We start from the raw sequence: 27,629 nt of genomic DNA on the forward strand, positions 1-27,629 counted from the left end.
TCCGTGCCGCGACTTCTCACTCCGACCCCACCGCCTAGGTATGGCTTGGGAGTCACCTAACTGGAATGGATGTGAGCAATCACTCGAAGAAGAAAAGACGGTTACTCACCTTTGTAACTGTTGTTCTTCGAGATGTGTTGCTCACATCCATTCCACACCCGCCCTCCTTCCCCACTGTCGGAGTAGCCGGCAAGAAGGAACTGAGGAGCGGGCGGGCCGGCAGGGATATATATTGGGCGCCATGGCGGCGCCACTCCAGGGGGCGACCTGCCGGCCCACTGGAGTTGCTAGGGTAAAAAAGTTTCCGACGAACATGCACGCGCGGCGCGCACACCTAACTGGAATGGATGTGAGCAACACATCTCGAAGAACAACAGTTACAAAGGTGAGTAACCGTCTTTTCTTCCCTTCAGGGGTTATGGCCAGTAGTGAATACGAAGACCCAAACAGCCTTCTAAAGCCCTATTATTTAATCTTAACTGTAAGAACACAGCATAACAGGAGAAAAGAATTAAAACAACAAAAGGCCTATGCGCACATCTATTTTAGCAAGAGTCATTCCATCTTCTACATAGGGAACCTGGTAGGTCTGTCTTCCTAGACATCTCCAGCCTCTCCTGGACTCCCTTTTCGTCACCTGAATTCTTGAGAATCTTGGTGTCTTTAAACCCTAGTGAGTCTTTTGTTCTCCCCCTGTTCCTCATAGGACTGGGACATTGCTGGAGAAACCTGCTAAGCAAGCCTACAGGGGAATCTAGCCAGTGCATGACAGCACTGTTCTTCAAATGTTTGTCCCTCTTTTCTGGGAACGTTTCTTGACAAACCCGATAGTGAATTATCACAATGTATGAATACAGTACACAACTTGACAGTACTAAGACAACTAATAGCACATATAGTATTTATTGCACACAAATCCCAAACCATCATACTGTACAAAGCATCTGTCTGATCCTGCTGAGTCACCTTTAATAAAGCTCCTGAGAGAGACAGTCAATTGACGGATGTGAACACTGCCTACGAAACAGAAAAGAATAATTCTCAGCCATCTGATTTCTGGTTGACATCAAAGGGAGTTGAGGGTACTCATCACTTCACAGGATTAGGCCGTTAGATTGTATGACCTTTGGGGCAGACATCTGTTCGGCACTGACCCACAGCTTTATAGTGCAGTGTGCTCTATAGCACTACATAAATTATGAATAATAAAAGCAACATTGTTTACTGCATCAGTATTTCCAATGAAAATTGACCAGCAGAGGATTATTCATTCTGGTTCACAGGCAGGAATCACATGCATAAAACAATAGCATCTCTTAGAGAGCATAATTATACGTGACTCAGCTGGCCACATGCACATTTCTAGATATCATTCAAACAGATGGTAACTAGAGAGGGAAATGGCTTCCTCCAGCAGAGAGAGCTTACAGAACGATTAACCTTGTCATTTTGTGCGGGGGATAATGGCTTAACATTGTCACTAATTACAGTCAAAATAGATGTATGCGCTATTGAAAAATATGTACCGGGAATATTGCAAATAGCTCTCCAGGGAAGATACTGTGGTGGATGGGAAAGAGTTCTATCTTTTGCTGACTCCTTGTGGGTTTGGAGCTAATCTGTTCCTCCCCCCCTCAGTTTCCTAGATGGTCTGTAAGTCAGCCCACAGGAGGTACTTTGGTACGGTGTCTGTTACCTTCAAAGACTTGAATAGACCAGAGGTACAAGGTTGGTCCCATGTTGCACAGCCACCAAACTATGTTAACTTCTTCCATACAAACTATTTCTGTGGATGAAAGCAGAAGGTGCTCAGCATGTTGTAGGTTTGCTCACTAGTGTCAAAAGTGAAACCAACCAGAACAAGAGAAGATCAAACACGGTCTGAATGTGATCTCATTTACACTGGGGTAAATCTAGGGTAACTATGGTAGTTATACCAGTGTGAGGCTAGCATCAGGCCTGTGGAGCAGTGGGTATTGTAGTGAATGTTGATTCTGGTTGACTTATTTGTGAGGCTTGCAGGTATCATGCCCCTGAGCAGGGACTTGATCACTGAGAAGAGAGCAGATGCTCTGATAACCTACAGTGTAGATGAGCCTATTTGTACATGTCTTAAGATTTATTAACATAGCCATTCTGCTTACCTGCATTCCTGTGACATCACCACAAGCTGTTCATATAGGCCCCAGCAGAGAGGGAGATAATGGCTAATCTAGCTTGTTCCCCACACTGGAGCAGGTGCAAAGGGTTGAGTTAATGAGGCTTCCTAAGTGAGGACTCAGCCAAGAGAAAACAGTTTAAGTGAGGGAATCATCTAACTTAGGTTCTTTAGCAAAAGTGGCTCTGTATCTGAGCTTGGAAAGCCTGTGTTTTTGTTTAGTCTGAATGGCCTTATTTTCCTCTTGGTATAAAATCTCCTATTGTTTATTTTTTAAATCTGTTTAACTGTGGCTTCCTCACAATAAAAAGCTGCAAGAGAGCTCTTTTTGTGCATGACTTTACTGCTGGCTCACGTTGGCCCAACCTTGGGGATATGCTGGGCTTGTGCAGAGCAGATGAGCTGTGCTGTGACAACCTGTGATGCTTCAGGGTAACTGGAACGTAGACTGTAGGAGAGGCACTAGCTGCACTAGTACTTGGCGTGGAGGAAAAATAAGGGGCTGCCTTGTTTTGAGGTTTCTTTTAAAAAAAATGTTTAGCCGATAATCAGATGGACTCATTTTGGGAGAGGGGAGTCTGTTCTCTGCTTTCTCTCCAGCAATCGGCAAACCTCACAGTGTTTGGAAGTTCGTTCGGACAGGCATCTATGAATATTTGACTGTGAAGGGACTGAAAGAAGCCACCAGTTCTTCCAGCAGGCTCTCCTTGTTTCCTGCTTTCCCTAAATCACTCAGCACCTTGTTACATTCAGATACTCTCCATTTCACACAGAAGAGACTGCTGCTGTGCAGTGCCAAAGCCGCTGAGGGGGATATCTACAGTAAGATCATATTAGATAAGTCCGGAGTAAAAAAAAAACCCACCCTGATATATGTCTCTTGGCTGCTCATCAAGTGAAAGAAGTTTATTTGTAGAAGGACATGCCAGGAATAGGAAATGAGTTAGTGGTGCAAGTTGGGGTCATTTGGTCAAGGGGTTTCTCAGATACAGTCCCCTCTTTTCCCAATAAGCAGATGATGACGATGATAATCTAAGGGCTCTAGAACTTATATGTGTAGGGAGAGTGTCTTGAAAACTGGTATGCTGCAAGAGGGGCTGGGGTAGAGTTTGATCCCGAGTGCTGAGTTCAGCTACACTTAAACTTCTAAAAACCAGGAAATACATAAGTGAAACCAACCAGGTTTGCAACTCAACCTTAACTCTGCCTCCTTTGAGCAACACACCAACAGCACACATGCTAGCCCTCTACCCTTACAGATGTGACAGCATTCTTCAGGAACAGAGCACAGGAACACTAGGACAAAGTAACACCTCTTTGCTAAGGCAAATCTTGGGGTTAAGTCTGCAATCGATAACTAATTGCACCTGGCCTACACTCAGACACTGAACTTACTCCATCCGAACCATCCCAGACTTACAAAATGTTCCCACCTCTTCACCTTGCCCTGAGGATTCCTCTGAAACATTGCCTTCACTCCCCTCTCGCTAAGCCCTGGATACCACTGTCATGTATCCCAGCCTGACTGTCTTCTTGCCATGGGGATTATCAGCACTCTTGTGCATCTCTGCTGACACAACCTATGGAATATGGTGTTGAATTGAGGCATACTTACACCGCTCCACATATCACCATGACAGCTCTTCCAACTGATCTCAATGCAGCTATGTGGCATGGAATGCAGATAAATGCTGGAATTCAAATTTGTGGAGTTAGGGGGGAGGGATGGCTCAGTGGTTTGAGCATTGGCCTGCTAAACCCAGGGTTGCAAGTTCAATCCTTGAGGGGGCCATTTGGGGATTGGTCCTGCTTTGAGCAGGGGGTTGGACTAGATGATCTCTTGAGGTCCCTTCCAACCCTAATAATCTATGAATGAACAAAGAATGACATGTTCTTATAGTCCTTCCTCATGTCTGCTTATTAATGGCATCACCCTTTCTGAGCCATTTCCAGTGGCAATTGCTAGCTGCAAGGGTCAGTGTTAAGGTGCCATTGCAAAGGTGGTATTTATCTTAACGTTGTATTTCCCTGGTTTTAAGAGTAGCCACTTTCCAAGTTCTGGAAGGGCACAAGGCAGCTATTGCAAACCTGAGTCTGTGTTTGCAACATTTTTGGGCAGTTAATAGCATCTTACCTATGGTGGGGCCAATTGTCAACTTTAGAGATGATCCAAAGCCCATTGAAGTCAGTGGAAAACCTCTCATCTTGGCCCTCTGGCTAGAGGGGTGAAAACATTATCTAAGGTGTTCTGTCCCCAACAATGGCCATTGCTAACTGCTTCATAGGAAGGAGCAAAGCTCCATTTTGTGCTGAAATATACTAATGGTTTCTCCAGTAGGGTTTTTTGATGTGTAAGCACCCAGATGAGATGCTCATTAAGGAACCTTGTGTGGGTTACAGTATTCACCTTTGTGTGGCACTTAAAGCTCTGAGGCTCCTTTTGAATTCCAAGGCTGCACGAAAGGCAAGTTGACAACCAGGTTCCTCTTGGAAGGCCACAGAGGAGGAGTTTTGAGTTGAAGGGGTTTCGCAGGGAAAATCCTCAGGAGTTGGGGGAGAGAAAACTGTATTTAATAGTTTTGTGTGAGACCTGAGAGAAATGTAAAGGCCCAAGGCAGTTGCTTCTTGGGACAAGGCAGCAGTTCCTTTCCCTAGGGTTTCTGAAAAAGCAGAGTTGCCCATTTGTTACCAAGGAAATAAAAGAGTGTAAATCTTGTGAATAAACAAACAATCTACAAACAAAATATTTGATTCCATTTCACCAATTTCTGCTCCAAATTGGAAACTGACCTGTGACATCCTGCAGTCTGCTCCTGCTCCTGCTCCTGCTCAGCAAAGAGGCAACAGCTCTACAACACAATTAACAGTGCAATACTATCCTGTGGAGAAAATGCATGAGTGGGAGAAGTGGTTCCTAACTCCAGTTGATGATCAGCAGATTATGCCTTGAAACATGAGGATTTTTGGTGTTAGTGTATAACTACAGAAGCAGTTCTTTTTAGGCATCTAATATTTTTTTAAATATTTCTTTGCCATTTGCCGCAATGACATCCTGCAACAGTGAGTTCCACAGTTTAATTCTGTGTAATTTTTTAAAAAATAGTTCCTCTTATTGGCTTTGAACTCGCTGCCTTTTAATTCCAGCATTTGTCCCAATATTCTTGTGTAATGGGACAGAGTAAAGGGGAGCCAGCCTTCTCCATACAATTCATTATTTTATTGTATTGCCTCCTACCCTTGTCCTTTCCAGTGTCCCATTGTATGTAACTTCCCTGATGCCTCCAGTCACTTTTGCTGTCTTCTGAAGTTGTCTGTGAGCTGGGAGTATGGCTCTAGCTGTGGTCCAACCAGTTTTCATTTCAAGCAGCTCTTCTTTATTAAAAGCATTATAAGGCTCCTTGACTTGTGAACCAGATGTGCCCTATCTGATGATTTAATTCCCCCGCAGTTGCTGCTGCTGTAGTCAATGCCAAATCCGTTCACAGTGATTGGATAGCACTAAAGAGATTAGCCAGGACTGCCAACATCTTGTAACGGCCCAAACCGCAATCATGTATCCTCCATGGAAGCTTTGCTGCATTTTTTTTTTTACTTCAATTACAATTAAAAAAACTCACCAGCACTGAGGTTTGTTCCCAAGAGGGTGGTTAAGACCAATCCCAAAGCCTTACAACCCCCCCGCCCCGCGTCCTGCAGGAAAGGGAGTGTTAGGATGTTATTACATTTTCATTTTGCATGAGCTCACTGTTATTCAGTGGAATTCCTCCCCCCCCCGCCACTCCCACCAGACGTGTGGATCACATAGGGAGTCGTTCAAACAGGAAAGCCAACTGGGCTAAGGTTAAAGGCCACTGACCCTTGCTCTTTATTGCCTTGTCACTACTTATGCGCACACACAAGGCAGCCATACTATTATAATATAGTGGATTTGTGACATAGCCATATTCCCATTTGGGATTAGACTAAATTCACAGTATGTCCTGGTGTTACCTTGCCCTGGACTCTCTTGGAGCAAATTTAGCCAGTTAGTGGAATCCTCATCCCATGGCTGGACTTGCTTTGCAACCTGCTGCCACCTTAGCCAAGCCTCAGTTTAGGGCTCCCATCATCCATAGGTGGGTGGCAGTGACGTCTTTCCCTGGCAGATGCAATGCTAGGCTTGGTCTGAGAGCCATTGTGCACCATCACTTTAGGTCTTCAGTGGTGTCAAACTGGTTCACACTCAACACCTTATTCTCCTATCAATCTTATCATTCAGCCATCTTTCCCTATTGATTTGCTCAGTCCTGTCAATATAGTGAGGATCCATTCTAAATGGAGCAAAGGGAAAGAGGCTGCTCTCTCTGCTGAAGTTGCCATTCAAGAATAGAGACTTGCAAATGACATTCAGCTTCTTTCATTGCCGGACCCAAGCTGGACTCGCTCCCAGCTGCTTGTATTAGGTCTATTCTCCCTGGCCCTCTCCCCTTCCCCCACCCCAAGTATTGGTAAAGCGAAAAGATTTGCTACTGTGGAGTTCCTGGACCTCTCTAAGCATTCAGGTGGGTTCGCAACAGTGCAATAGGGAGTTACCTAGACCACCTACACAGGGTGATGCAGGGCTTAAGCTTTCCATGCAAAAAGGGTTCTTGATTCCTGAGTGAGCCACAAACAGCCTGTCTAGTGTGGCCATACCTTAATTCCATTCCCTGTGGAGAATGCAGTCTGTACCAGGTGTCTAGAAGAGTATATGCTATCTAAAGTAACCTACAGGGCACCTCTTGTTCAGAATTCCTGAGAGCACTTAACAGTGCTAAGAGGTGACTCAACAATGCTAAACTTCCTGGATGCCAGTGCTCATGCTGCATCTATGAGGTGGTGAACATGTGTGAAGCTAGTTGGAGAGTAGAACATCGTCTGTAGGGCACTCCAGAGTTCTGTTGCAACTGGGACATTGAGCCTCTTGCTGTGATTCAGTAGCATGTAACTTGCTCATTGCAAATATTCCACCTCTGATCATCACTATGCATAGTCAGCCTCCAGGTTTGAGACAGGATCCGTCAGAGGGGACTGACTGGCTCAGAGGATTGCTAAGGAGACAAGAAAATTTTTCTTCTCCAGGTCACAGATTTGAGTCCTGCCTGGGCTGAGTAATGACTGGAATATGTTACCATCTGATGGTAGCCTGTGATGAAGGAGTTTAATGATCCTCAGTCCAGTTTCTAGAAGTATAACAGGACTAAAATCACCACTACTAGTTTGGGTCACCTTGTTGGCCATCTCAACAGAGCAGCCGTGGTTTGCATGAACTGTGAAGACCGGATTCCTTTCTCATTCCTCCATGTTTATCATGAAGCATGTTGGCAAAGAGGCTTCATGTACACGCTCCCCAACTTACACAAGCGTTCTGTTCTGGAACGCCTTGCATAATTCGAATTTTATGTAAGCCGGGAATGACCATTACCCAAAAAACCCCAAAACCTATGTCTAGCTTACGGAACTTTTTCTGTCAGTGCGGATTTGGGTAAGTTGTGTTTGCGTAACGCGGGGGGCGTCTGTACTAACAAGTGGAGCAGAGACCTGCCACATGTAGACAAGAGCAGGATTTTTGTCTTAGTCATTAGTTTAACATGAAGGCAAGTTTTTATTAAAAACTATCAGTTTTCAGGTCACTGATTGAACATTTCCCCCAACATGGCGTTTGTAGGCTTCCATTAGGAGGTCAAAGCGCTGGAAGGCAGCATTGCAAAATGATGTCTGTTCTGTCTACTGCTGCACTCAGTCTTCTGAATGATTTTTTATGTGTATCTTTATTTCATTTCAGTTTCTTGATGTCGTGCCAGCAGTTTAATCCATCAAGCACTGTCTTATGAGAACTTCCTCAGCTCCACAAGATTTCCCCACCATTTGTTCACAATCCTTCTCCACTGATACCTTGGATCCTTGGGAAGTAGCAAGTACTCCAGCTGATGATGATAAAAAGGCTCTGTAGAATGTGCTACATGCAGTACAGATAATTCAAGGACTAGGAGAGCACTGGAAGAATGAAGACATGAGGTAACCTGAAAGCTGGTGAACTATAAGGTAGCTTGTTCTTTAGGTTGGGTCAGCTTGTACATAATTAAAGGGTATCAGTACAGCTGTTGGTGAGAGATATTTGTGTCACAGGTATTGTTTCACCAAACCAGAGTATTAACAAGAGTGGGAAGCAACCTACGGAGCTGAGATTCAATTCTGCTCTCTTGGAAGCCAGTGGGTGTTTTGTCATTTGGTTTAATGAGAGCAGGCTTGGGGAGATAAATCAAACAGAAAATACCTGACTGTCTCCTGGAACCTGGATATGCTCCCATTCTCCACCCTCGCAGGCAGGTTTGGGTGCCCTCTTGGAGAGATGGAATCCCAGTTTTTTATGGCATGTTGCCAGTCACTTTGCATAGAGATGCCAGAAGATATTTCCAGGTGCTCCTTTTCCAAGAGCCTCTGGGAATGAGATAAAATAATTCACTCTGCCAGCCAAGGTGGAATTGGTCCCGTTGGTTCAACACTGCAAGAACAAAAAAAAAAAATATTCAAAAGATAAAAGTACTCCAAACACCTTTCCAGTGTTTCTCTGGGATTCTGTCTCCTTTTCCTTTCCAGACCCCATGATTCAAGGACATGACCAATTTGAGTCGACAGTAGTTAGAAGGACAAAGGTTGCAGTTGATTTTATCAAATTTCAAAAGCTAGTTTCATACCTCTGATTTAAAAAAAAAATCCTTTGACTTTTTTATAACCATGGCAACTTGCAGCCTGATTCTGATTTTCATTATGTTACACAGCACTAACTGCAAAGCCCCAGGCAGAATTGGAGGAGAAGTTTAATGGATTGTATTTAGAAAATTCTGCCTTGGCAGATTACACTTGTATTTTTTTCTTTGTGCTCTATTCCAACCAAACATCCTTTGCAGAGAGAACCAGCACTGTGCACTTGATGCTGCTATTTTTCACCCTGTTTTCTAGTTCATTGTGCACATCCTGTAGTCTTACAGCAGCCATCTCTCTCCATCCTAAAAATATCACCCTGTGTGAAGAAGGAAAAATCACTAAGGAGGGAGCCTCAGCCATGGGTGTTGGTCCCTTGCCAAGATCTGCTGCTCTGGACCAATGTTGGGTACAGCAGTGTCCTAGATAGAGAAAATATGTGGCACATGGGTCACGTTCTCTGCCTCCCACCATCTCAATAACCAATCTGCTCCCCATCTGTAACTCCCTCCTTCAAAAAAGTGTCCTGGTTTTGATCAGTTACTTATTGTAGGAGCCTTTCTTGCAACTTAAGACCTACAGAAACATTTCTATTATTGTTTAAAAATTATTCTATCAGAAACAACCATTTAAAAAACAAATAGCCATTCCCCTGCTTGTCTGCAAACCTGGTATTGCAACATTCTTCTAGGCAGTTAGAAAATGATATTGACTAGACACTAACTAGTTTATTTTCACCAACTAGTGCAAATAATTGACCTACCAAATGTACAATAAAATCTATCAGTTGGTTAAAATACTTTGGTTTGGTAACTGATGCTGACTGTAATATAAGTAAAATAATTTACTTTTCTAAAAATATGTTTTGTAATCTGTAATGTTTTTCAACTCCAGTTGTTTAGCCACCTGCTACAGACAGTCATAAAATCTGTTAGTTTTTAAGGAACCACCGGACTCCTTGTTGTATTTACTGAATCTGTAGGTTAGTCTTCAACTTGCTCTTTGTGCTGGGGGAGGGTGTTTCTGCCATTGTGAGATTTTGGATTATTCCAGGTGGGCCAAATTCGCCTTGCATCAGCACACGCCCAAGGACGTCAGTGAGAGTTTTGCCAGAATAAAGACTGAATAAAAGTGAGCAAGGACTTTAGGATTTGGCTCCTCAGGTTGAGAGAGAATACAGCTCTCTGGTTTTAAATGCTCAGCCCTAAGTATGTTTTAATAATCATTGTTTCTGGATTATGGGGAAAGGAACGAGAGAATCCAGCACTTTCTGGGGCTGACAGAATTGATCAGGGACTTGTGCCTGGGCAGGTGAATTCTTTGCATAGGAGCTCAGTGAGAATCCCTTTCTTGTTACTGCAGTACTGGCTGTAGGGAAGGTGCTTCTGCTCGCTTGACAGCAGCTGAGAAGGAGGGTGGAGATTAGGCAGTTTTTGCAGGGTTTGGTGTGGTCAGGTTTCAATGCAAACCACGTGTGAATAATCCAGTGCTGCTTTTTTGATCTGTCACTGCAGAGTGAGCAGGGAGAATGGGGCAGGTCGGTTGGAAGGGTCTGTGTCTGTCGCTTTTTGATTATAAAACTGAAAAATATGTCATTGCGAAGAACAAGAAGGTGGGAATTCTCTATCGAGTGGTGCAGCTGTCCATCCTGGCTTACCTGGTGGGGTAAGTGCGGTCAGGGACACTCTGTGCATATGATATTATCTGTTACATCCCAATGGAGCTTGGTGCCCTGGCTGTTTTGAGAGACTGTATGCACAGGCTCTATAATGCTTTAGCTGCCTGAATATGAATGCTTGAATTTCCTAATCAAAATAGGGATTTTGCGTAATGTAAAAGGCTAATATTTAGATTCCCCCAGTAGAAATACTTAGCTTTCCCTTCCCCCATTACCCTTTAAGATTATCATTAGGTTTAAAAATAGAGCAAATGTTACTATTGCCTTACGATGTATTATTTATATCCTTATTTCAGTATTCTGTAATTATGGTCCCAAGCCACTGTCGCTAACCTCTATTAGAACCTGAAGCGTTTGTGGCTGTTATTGCTGACACTTGGGATGTGCCAGGTGAGGTTTGACTCCGTGTGACTCTATTAAATGCAGAATTCTGGGTGTGATAGTGGCTATCTCATTGAACTGAGAGCAAAACGGGCCAGCACTGAGTGGCAAATTCCTTTGCTGAGCAAGCTGGAATAGGGGGCAGGGATGGGAATGTGGAGAGAGGTGGCATGCGTGTCGATTCAGAGCAGGACTGGTTGGCATGGTGACGACTCCAGCACTGCTCAGAGAGGATCCAGTCCTGCAACAGCCTGAGCGTCCTCATCTCTCACTGAACTCAATGCTTTGCTCCTCACAGGCCCTGAATTATCAAGCTCCATGTCCCAACAGGCTGATGAATTATGTGTAATGCATGTGCTGTTCCTCCTTGCGTGTCAGGGGCTTCCCAGAATGATCCAGGATGCTATTTGTAAGAGTCTCCAACCAAAAACACCAGCTTAGCTGTTTGTCCTTTGAGTGCCCCGGCTCCTTCCCCCACCATAACTGAATAAATATAGCAGAGTCACTCTGCCGATTGGGTTTATTTATAGAAAGGTGCACAGTTGCTGTCTGTGTGTACATTAGTTAGCAGAGCAGTTAGAGTTAGTTAGAGTTCTTGGTGGGTGGGACTCATGTTCCCAGTCTCTTGAGAAAGGTCTGTGCCACACATAGAGTTTTTCCTCATGCTGGCAGCGTCTGAGCCATCTGAGGTATGCGCGTTGCTCAGAAGATGGCACTGGTGCTGAGGTGACGGCTCCAGAATAATGGGAATATTCCCTGTGGATTTCTGTAAGCAAATCCCTGCCCACTTTCCTGGGCTGCATTTCCCTAGCAGTGACCTGCTACAGGGCTGGAATTTTGTGGCAGGTTATAAAATGTGTATTATTTATCTGTGCGATCAGGCAGAATTCTGGGGGCTGCTTGGGTCTCTCCAGTAAATACATCTGCCAGATGCCAAAAATGACTCTCTCAAAACAAATGTCATCTGTTTTAAGAGTCAGTAAATCCCAGGTATGTAGCAGAGCAGGATGATACTAACAGATAGAGCGAGGGCCTTCACTCTTCCCTACAGACATCAGTGGGAGCTTTGCTTGGGTAAGAATTACCTGGGCTTGGACTATATATGCCACCAGATACGCAATACCACCCCCTCGATCTGGCTGCGGATGGGAAGCTGAGCTGGGGAGCTGGAATCCGGAGGCCTGGATTGTATTGCCAGCTCTGCCACTGAGTTAGTGTGATGCTGGGCAAGTTGCTTCCCTTCACTTTTCCCCATGGGTAGAATGAAAATAATGATACTCCAACCCCTTGGCAAGTGCTGTGAGATTGACGGATGGAAAGTGCTGCATATTCTGTTAGCCACAGTGTTTTGGGTGCATTGGATACATTTAGGAGTTGAGGTCATTAGGGGATTTGCTGGACAGGTGACTTGCATCAAAGGTTTAACCTAAATTTGGAGCTGTGGCTGAGAGAGGTTTGGTATCACTTGTATATTCTGATTTACCCTTGAATTGTGCTTTATCTCGGCACAACCCTTCTCTATCTAACTTGCCACATTGGCTCATTTGGCTGGCCATCCTGGCTAATGCTGCTGCCTGCTGTGTTGTTCACAGGTGGGTATTTGTCATCAAGAAAGGCTACCAGGACTCTGACACCTCCATCCAGAGCTCCGTCATCACCAAACTGAAGGGTGTGGCTTTCACCAACACCTCGGAGCTGGGAGAGAGGCTGTGGGACGTCGCCGACTATGTCATTCCCCCACAGGTTTGCACAGCGGCTCTGTTGCTGAGTCCCCTTTGCTTTCTTCCTCACTTTCTTTATCTAGAAAGACTGGGGGCTAATTCCTGCTCGGTCGCTATTGGCGACTGGAATGAAGTTGCCAGTCCCTGTAGTGCTGTGAATGCCAAGGAGAGGGGCTACCAGAGAATCTCAGCTCTGTTCCTCCTTTTAGCTCTTTCCAGCAAATGCTCAGCCAGCCTCCTCTTGGCCTCGGATGGATGTCAGGCCAGGGTGCTGAGCCAGCAAAGCATTTAAGCATATGCTTAAATTTATGCAGGTGAGTGGTCCATTGACTTAATTGAGACTGCTCACCTGCTTAAAGTTAAGCACATGCTTAAGCAACATGCTGGATTAGGCTCTACCTGAACAGAGCAGGCGTGAGTAAATGCAGTGCCTATCTGAGGGGGAAGCCCAGAGGAGGAGGCGGAGGAATCAGATGATGGTGGTGCTGAGTATGTGAGTTGCTCTAGTTTAACCTTCCTGGCTTCTTGCTCCATTAATTCCAAGTGTCACACGTGCCCATTTCCTTGACCAGCTGTACCTGCAGATGTGGGCTGGCCCCTGTTTGAGTGCACCCTTGTGAGTGCACATACTGGATAAGTGAGGACTGGATTGGGAGCTGTCTGACTTGCACTCACCAGTGGCCGTTTGCACATCCACTTTTGCTTGCACAGACAGTTTCGCTCTGACACTGAGCTGCTTCACACAGTTCAGTGGAGGGAGGGAGTGGTTTGCTCTGCAAAAAAGTCATAAAGCAAAATATGCTGTGGTTGATTCCTTTATCACAAATACCGCAGTAATGTGGCAAGCTGCTGCAGCAGCACCAGTTACTGGATTGTTACTGGAGAATACTCAGAAACTCCCACTGTCATAGCAGCAATGTTTGTGGTGGTGAACCTCGACATGACCACACAGCTTTTTCTATCTCACCGTGTTCAGACGGCAGCTGCTCATAGAACTTATACAAGAAGGGACTGTCCTTTGAAAGCAGAGTGAATGGAGCTGGTAAATGCTGCTTCCCTAGGTCTCCAGAGCTTTTGGTTTATCCTCTTGATTATGCTTCAAGGTTAATGCATTTCCACTCCCAGATGCCCCAGGTGCTGCTGGTGGCTGGCCTCAGTAATAATCGATGCAGCAAAACAGGATGTGATGTTAGAGCCAAATGTATTTTTAAAAGCCAAGTAATGTTCCGCTAAATAAAGTGTATTTCATCGGCTAACCACAGACACACAGGTTTCAGAGTAGCAGCCATGTTAGTCTGTATCCACAAAAAGAACAGGAGTTTCTAAGGTGCCACAAGTACTCCTGTTCTTTTCATGGACACACAGTGCATCAGAATCCCTCCCGGGTGTGGATATAGAACATCTCTTCCAGCATATTTTGCCAATGCTATTAATAATACAGAACCAGTATGCTTGTGTCTGTATGTCAGTGCAGCAATTCAAATCTATTCTATCCTATATAGGTTCTTATCCCGCGTTCATCACTATAGTATCTGAGCACGTTCCAGTAGCGCATTAAGCAGTGTGACACATGGTTTAGCCTTTCTGCCACCCTCTCTCTACAGGGAGAATTGTATGTGCAGTGGAGCATTTTGTTTTGGTAGCAATTGTTTGTTTGTTTTTATGTGCCTGTTGCTCTGAGTTTATATTGAAGGCGGCAGGTTGGAGAAGTGCAGATGGCATTTGGAGCAGGAGGTGGTGAGAATCTGGGATGGTCCTTGGTTCTGGGGGCGTTCATTCCACAGTCTGGGACCAGCCTCTAAAGAAGCACTGTCTCCTGCACAGGTGAGCCTTACCTGTGTGGCGGACAGTTCCATCGGGCCTGAGGTGTGGAGTTGTTGACTACAGTCCTTATCCTGGAGCTTTAGGCTCCTTTATACGTACTTATTGAGACAGGCCATTGAGCACCTTGAGGGTAAGGACCAAGACCTGGACCCTGACTTGCTGTTCTATAGGACGCTAGTGTAGATAGAGTGGAGGAGAGTTGGCATTTCTTAAGCACAGAAGGCTTCATGCCCAGGTCTATCTCATTGCTGTAGTTCAGATGAGATGTGACCAGGGTGTGTAAAAGAGGCCAGGTCATTGCCTGCCAGGATGGCTTGGAGTCTGCTCATCACCTGGAGATGGTAGAAGGCATTACTTGCAGCTGCTGCTATGTGAGAGCTTAGGGCTAGTCTGCACTGGCAGTGCTAAAGTGCTGCTGTGGCAGCCTTTAACGTGGCTTGTGTAGTCGCGGCAGAGTGCTGGGAGAGAGCTCTGAAACTTGCTACGCTCAGAGGTGTGTTTTTTTCACGCCCCTGAGCGAGAAAGCTGCAGTGCTGTAAATTGCCAGTGTAGACTAGCCCTTTGTGCCAGTGAGGACTCCAGGACCAGGTGCCTCCTAAACTATGGACTGAATCAGATTAGTGGGAAAGACTGATCAGCTGAAGACGCTACCACCTGAGAAGTGCTAGATAAGAACTAGGTTTTATTATTATAAAACAACACATATGCTGTGATGGTTTCTTATTAGCACTAATGTTTTAAAGCAGATCGTAGGAGTTAAAAAGGGCTTATAAATTTTCTTTTCTTCTTTTTTTTCTTTAGGGTGAAAACGTTTTCTTCGTTATGACAAATCTGATTGTGACCCCAAACCAAAGGCAGGACACGTGCCCTGAGGTAGGAAGAACTGCCCCCACTTCCTTCACTTCCCCCCCAAAAAATATGGATACGAATGGACAAAGAGGAGAGTTGAGAAACTTGAATACCTGAGAGGCTATGAACGTAGCTGGGAGCCAGGGGTTCTCTCAGGCGTGTACAAGAGTAACTCGACAAGGGAAGAAGTGGATTAGCACTTGGGGAGGGCAGAATCAGCTGGCTTAATTTTCAGAGGTGCTGAGCACTTTGCATCCTCCATTGAGAATTGCAGGACCTCAGCACCACTGGAAATCAGGCCATAACAGCATACTGTCATTAGAGAAAGGTAACCTTTTAGCTAAGGGAGAGTGGTCATACGAGGCGATCAAGTGGAGTCCAAATGAAACAATCCTGGGTTTTGTGTAGGGAAGACTCTTGCAGTAATGCCAGAAGAAAGAGCCTGTAGCCAGGGGTGGTCTCAGAGCACTCCCTCGTGGCGTGAGGTAACCCTGCAGGCACCCAGCCTTATGTCCCTCTTCATTCTTTACAATCATTTACAGTCAGGCCAGAATACAGAAAATAGGATTCCCCTTTGTGAGGTCTTATCTATCTAGTCTTCTCCCACATACAAACTCCTTGAGCCCGTTGGACCAACAACCCTTCTCCTTCATTCTGGACTCCCCAGCCCACCTCCTGGGACTTGTGTGCGGATTCAGGCAAGCTTCCTCTCCTTTGTTCAGGACACCCACAGCCTTAAACCAGGTTCCCCCAGCTTTGTAGTTCAGTCCTTGTCTCGCTGGGCAGGCAGAGGGCAGCAGTCGTTCCACTATGTGTCCATCGCACAATGTCTGCTGCCCTCTTTCCCAGACTTGCCTTGGTTGGCTAGGAGAGAGGGGAGCCTGTCCTCATCCTACACTACAAGAGACAGTACCCTGGGTTTTCTAATTATTCCCAGAGATCACTTCCTCTCTCCCAACACTTACCTGCTAGCCTTAAAGGGGACAATTCCCCTGTTACAGGCCCCAACCTGAGAGGTGCTGAACACCCACAGGTCCCACTAACTCCTGTTCAGCACCTTTCAGGATTGGGTCCTAAATTAGGCAAGGAACAGGAGTTATTTCCAGTCCTATCATAAAAGACTCAGAGGAGTCCCAGTTCAGTAGTGCCCAGAGCCTGAGCTGGCTGGGCTACTGTCGGTCATAAACATGCAGAAATGTTTTGCTCCATTATTTATCATCTCACCAGCATCCTTACTAACTTTGCCCTATCCTGGGCCAATTTTTGTAGCAAACACCAGCAGTGGTCAACCCATCAGGCAGTTGGGAAAGCCATTGTGTGCTGGTAACAAGCTCTCAGGGCTGAGGCCTAGTTAATGACAGTCATTTCCTCTGGCTGGGCTCCATATCTGTCTGAAGAGGTCATCTGAAATTAAGCACTCTGGAGGCCTGCCAGACAATGGAGTTTAGCTGGGTAAGACAACACTGCCCTCAAGTGGCCAGGCTAGCACAGCATGCAGAGATGGAAGAGGTATAAGAATGTGTCCAATCAAACAGGATGTCTCTGCTCTATTTCAGAGTGAGACAGTTTTTAGATTAAAGCAAAGGTGGCATTATCCCATCATCTTAATAATAGTTTGTTTCCTCCTGCATGTTTTTAGAGACCTGTGGCAGCCAGGGACTGCAATCTGGTTTTCTCTCACTTTTCTCTCTCTCACAGTTGTTCAGATGCTAGTGATTGGCATGGCATAACAAATAACGTGATAGAGAGACCCAGGCCATGGGTACATTACAGTTTTGTTACTGCAGGGCTGCTCTTGAGTGCTAGCATGCACACCCATTTGTTAAACTATACATTTCCTCCAGGACAATGATATTTTATATGCTATTCCCATTGCATAAGGGATGCACTCGGTGGCTCTTTGTAAAGGTGACCTAATTTCCTTACTGAAATCATTCTTGTAATCCTCATGGAAGTATGCCAGAGAGAAAGGATGGGATTTCCTAAAGCACCTACATGACCTAGGAGAACAAGGGATTCAAATTTCTAAATGACTTAGTATCCAAGGGGTAGCCGTGTTAGTCTGGATCTGTAAAAAGCGACAGAGTCCTGTGGCACCTTATAGACTGACAGACATCTGTTAGTCTATAAGGTGCCACAGGACTCTTTGTCGCTTTTTAAATGACTTAGATATTTTTCAAAAGTCTCACCCAATTACTGTGATGAGGAGGAAGAAAAACATAATATTTCACTCCCCTATCAAAAGACTTGTTCGTCCAGCCTGAGTGGATGAGTGAATTTTGGGAGGCTGACATAAGTTCAGACGTATCCCTTTCACTTAGGTCTTTACCCCCACAATGTAAATCTAAGTGTTTTTGGGGTGGCGGGTACATGAAGTTTTATGTGGAGGAGCGTTCCAGTGAAAGCACATTATGCTTTCTATCACATGCCTTACTTGCTGCAATCATCTGCTTTGCAGAGTACTGGCATTCGAGATGCACTGTGCAGCAAGAACAGGGACTGCCCTGCGGGGGAAGCTGTGATAGCTGGCAATGGTAAGAGATGAGATCATCCCCCTGCACTTCTTGTGCAATGAGCTTGCCTTCAGAAGACAACTGGAGGAGGAGGGAGAGATTTACGAGAGTCCATGTCAGAATAACTGGGGTGTTGCAAGTCAGGACTGAGGTGTCTTGGCAGAGTTTTATGGGAGTCTCTCAGTGAGTAATGGGATGTAGGTCAGGATTCAAGTGCCTTGGGAGAGCTTGAGAAAGTGGCCATAGAAGTGAACCCAGGACTAGAAGCTGGGGGTCCTGCAGGATGGAGATGCATCAGCAGAGCTGTGGGGAAATCAGGTGCCACACCTGCCCATAGTGCACATGGTCCTAACCAGTGTTCTTAGTCTTCTCTTTTCATGAGCACAAAGCTGACATAAATTACAGTAATAATGTATTTTACCATTGATTGACTTGTATCCTATCCTGGGACAGACATTGGTAGCAGCAGCTGGGCAGAGTCAGCTGGCTATAGCACCTAGACTGGGCCTAACAGGATTCTTGATGCTTGGCATTAAATAAATTGCGGAATCCCCAAGGATCTCCCCAGGGCAGAGATTTCACAGCATGTCTCTGGTTCTGAGTGCAGCAGGCTGGGAGTCTGCCTCAAGAGGAGCTGCCCAAGGCATGTGGCATGAGTAACTGGGTAAAGAGCTGTGGAGGACAGGTGTGCTGGCATAGTGGCAAGGCCTGGGCACCAACCTGGTCAGTCAGCAAAAGTCTTTGGAGGCCTGGTTGCAGAAAGCGAAGTGGGAAATGATAAAGCATGAGTAATTCTGTCCTTGTGCTTTCCTGCACTTGGTCTGTGCACAGCAGGGAGGGACAAAGGAGGAACACAAGATGAAAATGTATTTGCAACACATGATATCAGGAACACTTCCTTTTTAACAGAAGATGGCAAGATACAGGATGTGTCCATTGCTCTCCCTGGGTACTTCAGAGCAGTTGGGACTGTGACCTTGGGTCTGGGCCGTAACCCCAGGAGGGGTTGTGGGTTTATTTATTTATTTATTGGGGCGGAGAGTCACTGCATATCCTTGCACATCCTGTTGGCCCTGAGCCATAGATGTTATTGGGACAGTTCCTCCTCCCTTCCTCCCTGTGTGCTGTAAAGGGTGGTTGATAATTCACAGCAGCCCAGCTCTTGCATTCCAAAGTGACCTGGCTTTTCCAAACTGAATCAACTGTCCCAGGAGGCCCAGCCTGAGCTGGGCACTACAGCATGGTCTGCAGTGCCCCACAACAGCACTGAGACTGAGGTCGGCAATTAACAAAGGCTCAAGAGCTCCTTGGAAGAAAGAGAACTCCTGGATGTGCCATGTTGGACTGCTATTCTCTTGGGAGATGAAAGCAAATATCATGCTGAGCTGCTGGGACTGTCATGGTCCCAGATGTCTCCAGTCAGTAACTAAGAGGGAGCAGCAGTGACTTCACTCTCAACCATCTTTATTTGAGATCATTGACTTGTTTACAGCCCATTTAAACAGAGCTCTGCTAAACCAAATGGATTACAGTCACCCTGCCAAGATACCCTGAGGCTGCTCAGAAAAGCAACAACAGAGCAGTTGTTCAAGCAGGGAGAGAACATTTCACAGCTGGGAGGATTTAGGGTTTCAATGAAGACAAAGTAAGGTTTAATCTGCCCTAGTGGGCCAGGGAAAAGGGAGGTGCCAGCCTTGAGTGACCTTTTCCATGACCTTGTCTGCACCATAGGGGTCAAGACTGGCCGCTGTTTGAAAGTCGGGAGCAACACCAATGGGACGTGTGAAATATTAGCGTGGTGTCCAGTGGAGAAAAAGTCCAAGACCAAGTATGTTCCCCTTCTTGCACTGTTACTCAGCATGAGTTGCCTGGCTTTTGTCTTATTTTGAAGTTTGACTTCTGTTTCCTAACAAGCAACTGAAGATAAGTCCCTGGGTTGCATTTGCAGAGATTCCCATTGGCTTGAACGCACAAGGTTAGAAAACATCTGCTATGTTTAAAATATTCAGGGCAGCAGGACATTCTGCCTGAGGATGCCTTGGGGCCAGCACCTTGCTCTTTCTAAAGATGGTGCCCGTGCTTCTTGCAGGGCATCTTCCAACCCTTCCTATTCCTTGACTCCCTCTAACATTGCCCTTTTCTCAAACTACTCACTGACAAAACATGACAACTGAGGGAGGCTGGCCAGGGGGAAGAATGTGGAACAGAACTGGTTCTCAATAGGAGCCAAGGGGCTGGGCGCAGCAACCGGCCTTACTCTGTCTTCAGGGGGCATTCTGCAGGATTGGACTCCAATTCTGCTTATTACACGAACGTGTCTGTAAAATGTCTAAACAATGGGCAGAAGGACAATGACTATAAAGCCAAGAGAACTCTGCCCCTTCTCTTTCAGGAAACCGCTTTTAGCGAATGCAGAAAACTTCACTGTTTACATCAAAAACTCCATCCGCTTCCCTAAGTTTAAATTCTCCAAGTAAGTGTCTGCCTGTCTGTTTCTGTCTCTCTCAGCAACCTTTCTTTTGTCAATAATCCAAATGGCTCCTGTGTTTTTCTCCTCAATGCATGTGGGCATGTGATCTGAGCACTCCTATCTAGGATGGTGACTGTTTCCTGTTGGTAACCGGAGGACAGTGTTTGGTTTCTGGCTATGTAGGAGCAGGGAAGGTAATGAAGGATTTGAGCTTAGGGGAAGATTTTCAGTCTGGTGAGAGCTTCCCAGCCAAACAGTGGCTGGATTTAGACTGTCAGTCATGGAACGTAATCTTTGACAGCTGTCTGGCTATGTGTATCCAAGCTGTCCCTGCACTGACCAGTGGGATGAATATGACCCATAATTTCCATCACAGGATTGTTGTTCATCCAACTGAACAACAAGCCCATGTATATGAATATTGGGGTATTCCCCTCCCATACCTAGAGTATAACTGGGCTGGCAGGCTACCTAATAGCCTACATGATCTAAACCCAGCATGTCCATCAACCAGCAGTATTCGCGGGAAAGGGAAGTGGACTACATGGGCCTTCATTTAGAAAGAAACCAACTCCCCAAACTGGGGGAAGTTGATGGGGAATTGCGTTTTCACCAGTTAAGTAAAAAATAAGAACATTTTGCAGTTTTACCCCAAATTATTATGCTGTAAAAATGAAATAACTTGGGCAAGTTATGTGGAAAATGCTGATTTGTAAGGATGGGCGTGAAGGTAGGAACAGGAGATATTGGCTGTGGCTCTACTTACAGAAATCTCTATCAAAATGTGCATTTTCACATCACCGCTCTGGGTAGCTTCAGTTGTGCATTTGTAGCATATTGTTATGAGAGAGAATGCAAGATAGAATTGCAATGGGCGGCTCTGCTTAAAAACTGAAGGAACAATCCAGGTATGGTTCCGAAAGTCACTGCCTAAATGGATCTTTCTTTAGAGCCTGATCTTGTCATCAGTTCTGCATGGGTATAAGTCTGCCTGCGTGGATCTATTTGCAGGCTCAGGGTTTGTTTGCATCCAAGCACAGCAGGATGCATTCATTGGGGGTGGCTGCAGAGATGCTCACAGGATAATAGGGTTAGTGGCAAGAATGCCCTTTCTGTTCTATTGGATTATTATGATGGGTGTTGAAGAGGAGACTCATCTCTGTGGCCTTGGAAGGGAATCTTCCTATGGCTGTTCTGTAGGGCAGGCAAAGAGAAAGGTCAGACTGGTTCTCTTGTTTCCCATATGCAGGACTAATGTGCTAAACACTGATAACGATTCCTACCTGAAAAACTGCCACTACAGTGAACAGCACCTTTACTGCCCCATATTCCACCTGGGCAAACTCGTGACCTGGGCTGGGAACAACTTTCAGGACATGGCATCTGAGGTATGAACATTTCTTATTCTCCCATACACCACACCAGCTAAACAAACATTCCCCTCTGGAAAAGCTGATAATCCTTCTAGTGACCAAAACTCTTCCCCTTCCTCCCCCCCCCGAGGACTTCTCATTTCCAGAACTATGGCAGGTCATTGAGCTTTAAAATCAGCTTGTCTCTTGCCTATAATAACTCCATGGAACTGAAGTATTTCCACCTGCCCAACTGTGCGTTACATGTCTGGCTGAGCACCCTGGTTTGTTACTGTAGAGCTGCGCGTGAGTTGCTCACAGGATGTTGTTTTTAAAACATTGTTGAAATGTCACTTTTGCATCTATGTAAAGAACTCCTGGACCTTGCATGTTAAATGTCACCATCCCTGCCACAGCCAGCTTCAACAGTGTCCCTTGAAGGAGAAGGTGGGTGAGGTGATATCTTTTATTGGACCAACTCCTGTTGGTGAAAGGGACATGCTTTTGAGTTACACAGAGCTGTTGTTCAGGTCCCTTGAAGGACTACATTTAACTATACTCCCTAAAGGGAACGTAGCTTTCATGACTACACCATTGACTGGTGCATCCATCTGTGGAATCCTTTCAAGTCCAAAGAAATACAGAATATTTTGCTGTTGGTGCTTAGGGTGAAATTCACCCCTGTACAGAGGAGCCAGCACAAGACCTAAGCCCCTCTCAAGTCCCTGCACAATTAGGGTTAAGTGCTGCACAGACCTCATGCTGGCCCTCTGCACAGGGCAGAATTTTATCCTTAGTGGACAAATGTCCTTTCTGGTAAAGTGAACACGTCAGCTAATAGGAACTTAATGAACACCCGGGGCACGAAAATCCTCATTACAACAGAGAGTACAGGTGGGTCCTAGGTGGGGTTGGAGCTGGTGTCAGGGCACTGTGAGGAAGCTCTCAGTGAAGCTGTCTCCAGATGCCCAGCATGGGAAGAGCCAAGATGCCTGTAGAAAAATATGATTAACTTCAATTGCCCAAGTTTGGCTCATCCTGATCTGAGTATGAGTGGAGGAGCAGGGGAGCCTACCTCTCCTCTTTTATCTCCCTCAAGGGACACGTGGCAGAGGAGCAGATGTGATTTAAAAATGAACAAACCAGGACAAGCTACTGAAAACATGTCTCTCTTTCGTTAAGGGTGGTGTGATAGGAATTCAGATTGAATGGGACTGTGATCTTGATAAACCTCCTTCTGAATGCAACCCTCACTATTCTTTTAGCCGTCTGGATAACAAGTTTGCAGAAAAATCCATCTCCTCTGGATACAACTTCAGGTAATCAAAGGCAGTGATGGGACTGGGTACCACTGTGTAACTCTTAAGTACACTGTAACAGTATCAGCTCATAGGTTAAATCAGATTCTGTTCCTAACTATTCCTGGCTAACTATTTCAGCTGCACCTATGCTGGTTCTCTAGTATACGGCCTTTTAAAATGTTCATCACAGTTTACTTACACACACACACACACACACTCTCTGCAAAGCTAGTACCCTCCACACAGCGCAGGCACCGAAGTCTTGATGTATTTGCAGTGATTCGTAATCTAGAATTACAGAGATCATCTATGAGTTTTGCTGAGTCTTTCGTATTCTGCATTAAGCACTGCTCCTGCATCATCACCTCCACCCGGGTGAGCCAGCCACTGAGAGTGATCCATGGGTTCCAGTCATGACATCGAACAGGTGTAAGGTTTTTACCTTCCAGTTTCCCACTGTAATGATAAGGAAATATATGCTGAGGCCATTACAGTGATTTCAGTGGGCTTGGAGCTACTCAGCAAGACAGGCTTTCCCATTACTCTGGCTAAGGCTAGAAATGAAACATGATGTCAAGAACTGGCTGATACAGAACCCATCCACATGCTCCTGTGAGACCTCAAGTTTAGGACAAGGTCATGCTTGTTAATCAAATATACCCCGGATTTTTAAAGGGAAATATACCTGGGTATATTTGAACAGAGAGGGTGAATTCAAACTTGTTCTTACGTGAGGGAGACAGAGGACTGGGTTAAAAATCAATGTTCTTGCATTCTCTGCTTTCTAGATTTGCCAAATATTACCGGGATGCTGAAGGAGTTGAGTACAGGACACTGATAAAAGCCTATGGAATACGCTTTGATGTGATGGTGAATGGCAAGGTGAGGAGCCTGTGCCAGGATATTTCTGGTCCTGGAAGAAATAAGGATGGACTTTTGTTGTTGGGTAGGTACCACCAGAGTGGGGAAGGGCGAAACCATCCCTTTGTTTGTGATGGGGAAGAATTCTTGGCAGGCAATGTTTCATTGGCACTAGCAGGTTGACTTGATACACAAAGGGAAGAAAAGAGCCTGGAGTGAAGCTGAAGGGATTCCCTGGGCTGCTCAAAGTAAGATCAATAGATTAGTCAATATCAGCCTGCAGGATCCTCTCTACACCTCTCATGCTCATTGAGGAAACTGGCCCATGTGATGTTCAGCAGTGTGAGGACTATGGAAGCTATTATTTGGTTTCCTGTCAATACCCACTGAAGTATGAGAAGTAAAGCTGGAGAAATAGGATCAGCATTCAGGAGAGACGTAGTCTGGTGTGAGGCCACAGGCTCAGGAAGGCGAGCAGGGTCAGGCTGCTACCAGACTCTTAGAAGGTAGCACTAGTCTCAAAGCATGCTCAGTAACTCTGCCTGGTGGCTTCTATCACGTACTGCTAACGAAACACATGCATAGAGCCAAATTTACCCTAAGTGTAACTCTGTGGCCATCAGTTCAGCTTGTGGTAACTGCTCGGCTAGCACTGAGTGTTTTATATTTCTTTCAGGCAGGTAAATTTAACATCATTCCAATGATAATCAACGTGGGCTCAGGACTCGCGCTTATGGGTGCAGTAAGTAAACGTATCATCCTCTTTATGGATGAAAGAAAAGCATCAGAACCTGAACCATGTCCAAATCCTGTGGTTGAGATGTTTCCAGGATAAACAGTTTGCCTGAAAAAAGAGTCAAGTTCTTTAGAAAGGCTGATTGGTTGGGTCTGTGCCTTTAAAAGGGAGCCACCAGTTAATACACTTTGTGCTGTGGGCACCCCCGCGTGGCGGAACACATTCGGGAGACTAGACACTGCAGTAGGGAGCAGAGTAGAAATGCTCAGTTTATAAACTGTGCCATAGACTTTCACTTTTCCTCCTCTAACCTGTGCCCACTGCAAATTAGACCTCCTATTGCACTTGAGAGATGCAACACATAGCACAAGGAAGAAGCTGTGATATGCAGACATCTCTTAGCTCAGATACCATGGTGATGACTGTGGTGTGAAAGCCTACACAGGGCAAGATTAATCCCATTATCACTGGATTCTTATTACTGAGTAAACTTTACAAAAAGCCTCCTAAGAATTGTGACTTGGTGTCTTTTTCTTCTCTTGTTTGTTCCATTGTCTGAAACCAATTTGGGCAAGATACTCTGTCTGAGGGAAATTGGCATATTGCTGTGTGAATGAATAAAAGCTAAATAGAATCTCACAACGTTCCTGGTCCATATGTAGAAAATGAGGATGTTGATGTTTGTGAATCTGGTGTGTTTTCTGTGCCAGCATGTACCCGTCTTAAAGCTGGGTGCATTTCTTGGTAGCGGAAGTCACCAGTTATTTTTGGGTAAGCAGATATGGATGACATGGAGAAAGCATGGTGCAGCAGTTAGGCTGCTAGTCTGGGATTTGAAAGACCTGGTTTAAATTCCTGGTTTAGTTGCAGACTTCCTGTGGAACCTTGGGCAAGTCACGTAGTTTCTCCATGCCTCAGTTTCCCATCTAATCAATGGGGATAGATAATACCACTGTCCTGCCTCACAGGGGTGTTGTGAGGTGCTCAGATGCCCTGGAGTATCTAATTAAATTATATCTAGTAGCCTAGGGTATTCTAGCCCCATAAAGTGGAAACAATTGCTTTGCTAAAGCCTTTCACATGCAAGGTTGGGATTGAAGACATGATTATTTGCTCTGCAGTAGTGCCTAGAATTGCCAATCAGGGCCCCAAGGTGCTAGGTGCTGTGTACACATAAGGCAAAGACAGTCCCAGCCTCAAAGCACTTACAGTCTGAATGTGAGAGAACAGGTGGCTGCAATACGCAGACGAGAGCACAAGGTGACAGTGGGTGGATTGTGATTACCATAATAAGCAACAGTCATGGTACACTGCCTAAGAGTAGCCATTGTCAAACATTTTGTAGGCTTCACAGCACAGGTGAGTTTTCAGGAGAGATTGGGAGGAGGATAATGTATCAGTTTGGGGATTTTTTCAGTTGCTTATTACAGTAATGTGCTGCCTCCAATATTTTGCAGGGGGCTTTCTTCTGTGACGTGGTGCTACTGTATCTGATGAAAAAGAGCAACTTCTATCGAGGCAAAAAATATGAGGAAGTGAAGTAAGTGGGACTCTTGTTGCATTTGTGTGTGTAGCATTATACAGTCCAATCATTAAATGGACGGAAATAGAGAAACATAGGACATTTTAATTGCAGAGGGAGGGCATTTGAGTCCAGGAAATTACACGTATACAGATGAGTATAGCTAAGCTGCTCCCTTAGTAAGTCATTGCTGGAGTCAGGGAAATAAGGAAGCTGCTGTGTCATTGTTCAGGCTGCAAATGGCCTTCTGACTTTCCATCCATGATGCCAAATGGAATCAATGGCAACTACTAAAAACCCTGGATGCCTTTTCCTTTCACTTATAAAGATGAAAATCAGAACTCTAGCCCGAGAGCTGCTATGTTAAAGGGTGGCTTCAGGGCTAAGCTGCTGTAGGCCTGGCTGGGATGCAAAAGGGGCCATGTCCTCTCAGTTACGGCAGACTTTAGACCCTGTAGATCCATTTTCTGGGCCACTGGAGTTCAGCCAACTGAGAATGGCAGATTGAGTCACTCTGCTGCACCAGCGTCCATCTGATAAAACCTCGAGTACACAGTTCCTGTAATAGAACATTGTTACAGTGTCAGAGCTCCATTGCTTTGAATCCTGAAGTCTGAGCGTTACGTTGTCATTTATGTAGCATCCAAGGTCCTTTTGATTATATTTGTGTGCAATCTACTTGAATTAACAGGGAGTTTACAGATCTATATCAGTGGAACACCTGACTCCTCTGTTTCAATCATGAAGTTGCCAGAAAATTGTGGGAAAGTTTTTTTTCTAAAAAACTTGACATCACAAGTTCAGAGCGAGTTTCATGGAATAGGTAAGGTTATTTGTGCCTGTGGATATGTATGCAGCTCCACCTGGAGCTACAGCAAAGTGCCCTAGGCCACTGTGGGCATTATGCAAAAATCTATGACTCAACATAGCTTCTGTGATGCACAAATGGACCTTAAAAAACAATCAATTTAAACAACAAATGTTTGTTATGAACACTTATAGTTTAGTCAAAACAGACTACTTATGAAAATGGCTCGGTTCTGTCCATTAGTCAAGCCAGGGAGAAATTTACCCATCTCCAGAAGCAATGGTTTAGACATTCATGTGTTTCTTGGGAATGCTGAAGGTCCCACCTAGACTCCTCTTCTGCCTCACAGCAAGGTAAATAAACTTAAGGTACTGCTATTCTTGCCTTTTGTTCCCACAGATCCAGTTCAGGAAAGTCTTTACCAAGTGGAACAGTGAATGGGAACCAGAACTCAGAATCGCTGGCTACATTAGGGCAGCTGAGACAACTACAGACAGTTGAGACCTAAGATCTGTCAGTGGAAAAACACATTCCATAAAGACTACGATGGTAAAACACAGCAATCAAACTTTGAGGTGGAGACAGCCATGGTCAGGTCTATTGTATCATTTGGATGCCCAGAGAAGAGGTCAGTTATAGCTATTCTGTTCAAGAGAGCAGTTTGCTAAAAACATCACACCTTCTGACCTAAGGCATTCTTCCCTATCTTGAGCTGATGACTCCTGTGTCATT

General features: G+C 45.3%; 2 protein-coding genes across 6 annotated transcripts in view; one reads left to right on the forward strand and one right to left on the reverse strand.

Annotated features, from left to right (window-relative positions):
* Nucleotides 1-406: 406 nt before the first annotated feature.
* EMC6 (ER membrane protein complex subunit 6) overlaps nucleotides 407-27,629 on the reverse strand; it is a 34,358-nt gene continuing 7,135 nt past the window's right edge. For 2 of the 3 annotated variants that reach the window (XR_003996918.1, XM_030536459.1), the window contains one exon: nucleotides 26,175-26,648. Coding sequence is in view for 1 of the 3 variants with exons in the window: in XM_030536459.1 (XP_030392319.1) it covers nucleotides 26,519-26,648 (130 nt within the window). In the remaining 2 variants the exon portion in view is untranslated. Of the gene's footprint in view, nucleotides 3,850-4,565; nucleotides 8,682-26,174; nucleotides 26,649-27,629 lie in introns of those variants that run through there. The other variant, XR_003996919.1, reaches the window with a different exon arrangement.
* On the forward strand, nucleotides 8,115-27,592 carry P2RX5 (purinergic receptor P2X 5). 3 transcript variants are annotated; one of them, XM_030536454.1, is made up of 13 exons: nucleotides 8,115-8,194; nucleotides 10,396-10,546; nucleotides 12,533-12,683; nucleotides 15,287-15,358; nucleotides 17,793-17,868; nucleotides 19,579-19,675; nucleotides 20,240-20,320; nucleotides 21,567-21,705; nucleotides 22,852-22,988; nucleotides 23,759-23,852; nucleotides 24,508-24,573; nucleotides 26,025-26,107; nucleotides 27,297-27,592. In XM_030536454.1, exons 2-13 carry the CDS (start codon nucleotides 10,410-10,412, stop codon nucleotides 27,403-27,405), a joined length of 1,242 nt encoding a protein of 413 aa, XP_030392314.1. In that variant the 5' UTR covers nucleotides 8,115-8,194; nucleotides 10,396-10,409; the 3' UTR covers nucleotides 27,406-27,592. The 3 variants fall into 3 exon arrangements, with proteins under 3 accessions (XP_030392314.1, XP_030392316.1, XP_030392315.1); XM_030536455.1 differs by lacking the exon at nucleotides 10,396-10,546 and having other exon boundaries at nucleotides 8,116-8,194; XM_030536456.1 differs by lacking the exons at nucleotides 23,759-23,852; nucleotides 24,508-24,573; nucleotides 26,025-26,107; nucleotides 27,297-27,592 and having other exon boundaries at nucleotides 22,042-22,940.

The sequence above is a fragment of the Gopherus evgoodei genome, chromosome 17, assembly GCF_007399415.2.
Source record: "Gopherus evgoodei ecotype Sinaloan lineage chromosome 17, rGopEvg1_v1.p, whole genome shotgun sequence".
Lineage (NCBI taxonomy): Eukaryota > Metazoa > Chordata > Testudines > Testudinidae > Gopherus > Gopherus evgoodei.

What these genes read in the sequence shown, in the direction of transcription:
- P2RX5 (XM_030536454.1), top strand. Translation starts at nt 10,410, where the DNA reads ATGGGGCAGGTCGGTTGGAAGGGTCTGTGTCTGTCGCTTTTTGATTAT. An exon ending in GGCAGGACACGTGCCCTGAG is followed by an intron (nt 15,359 to 17,792) that starts GTAGGAAGAACT and finishes TCTGCTTTGCAG; the next exon opens with AGTACTGGCATTCGAGATGC. An exon ending in GACTCGCGCTTATGGGTGCA is followed by an intron (nt 24,574 to 26,024) that starts GTAAGTAAACGT and finishes AATATTTTGCAG; the next exon opens with GGGGCTTTCTTCTGTGACGT.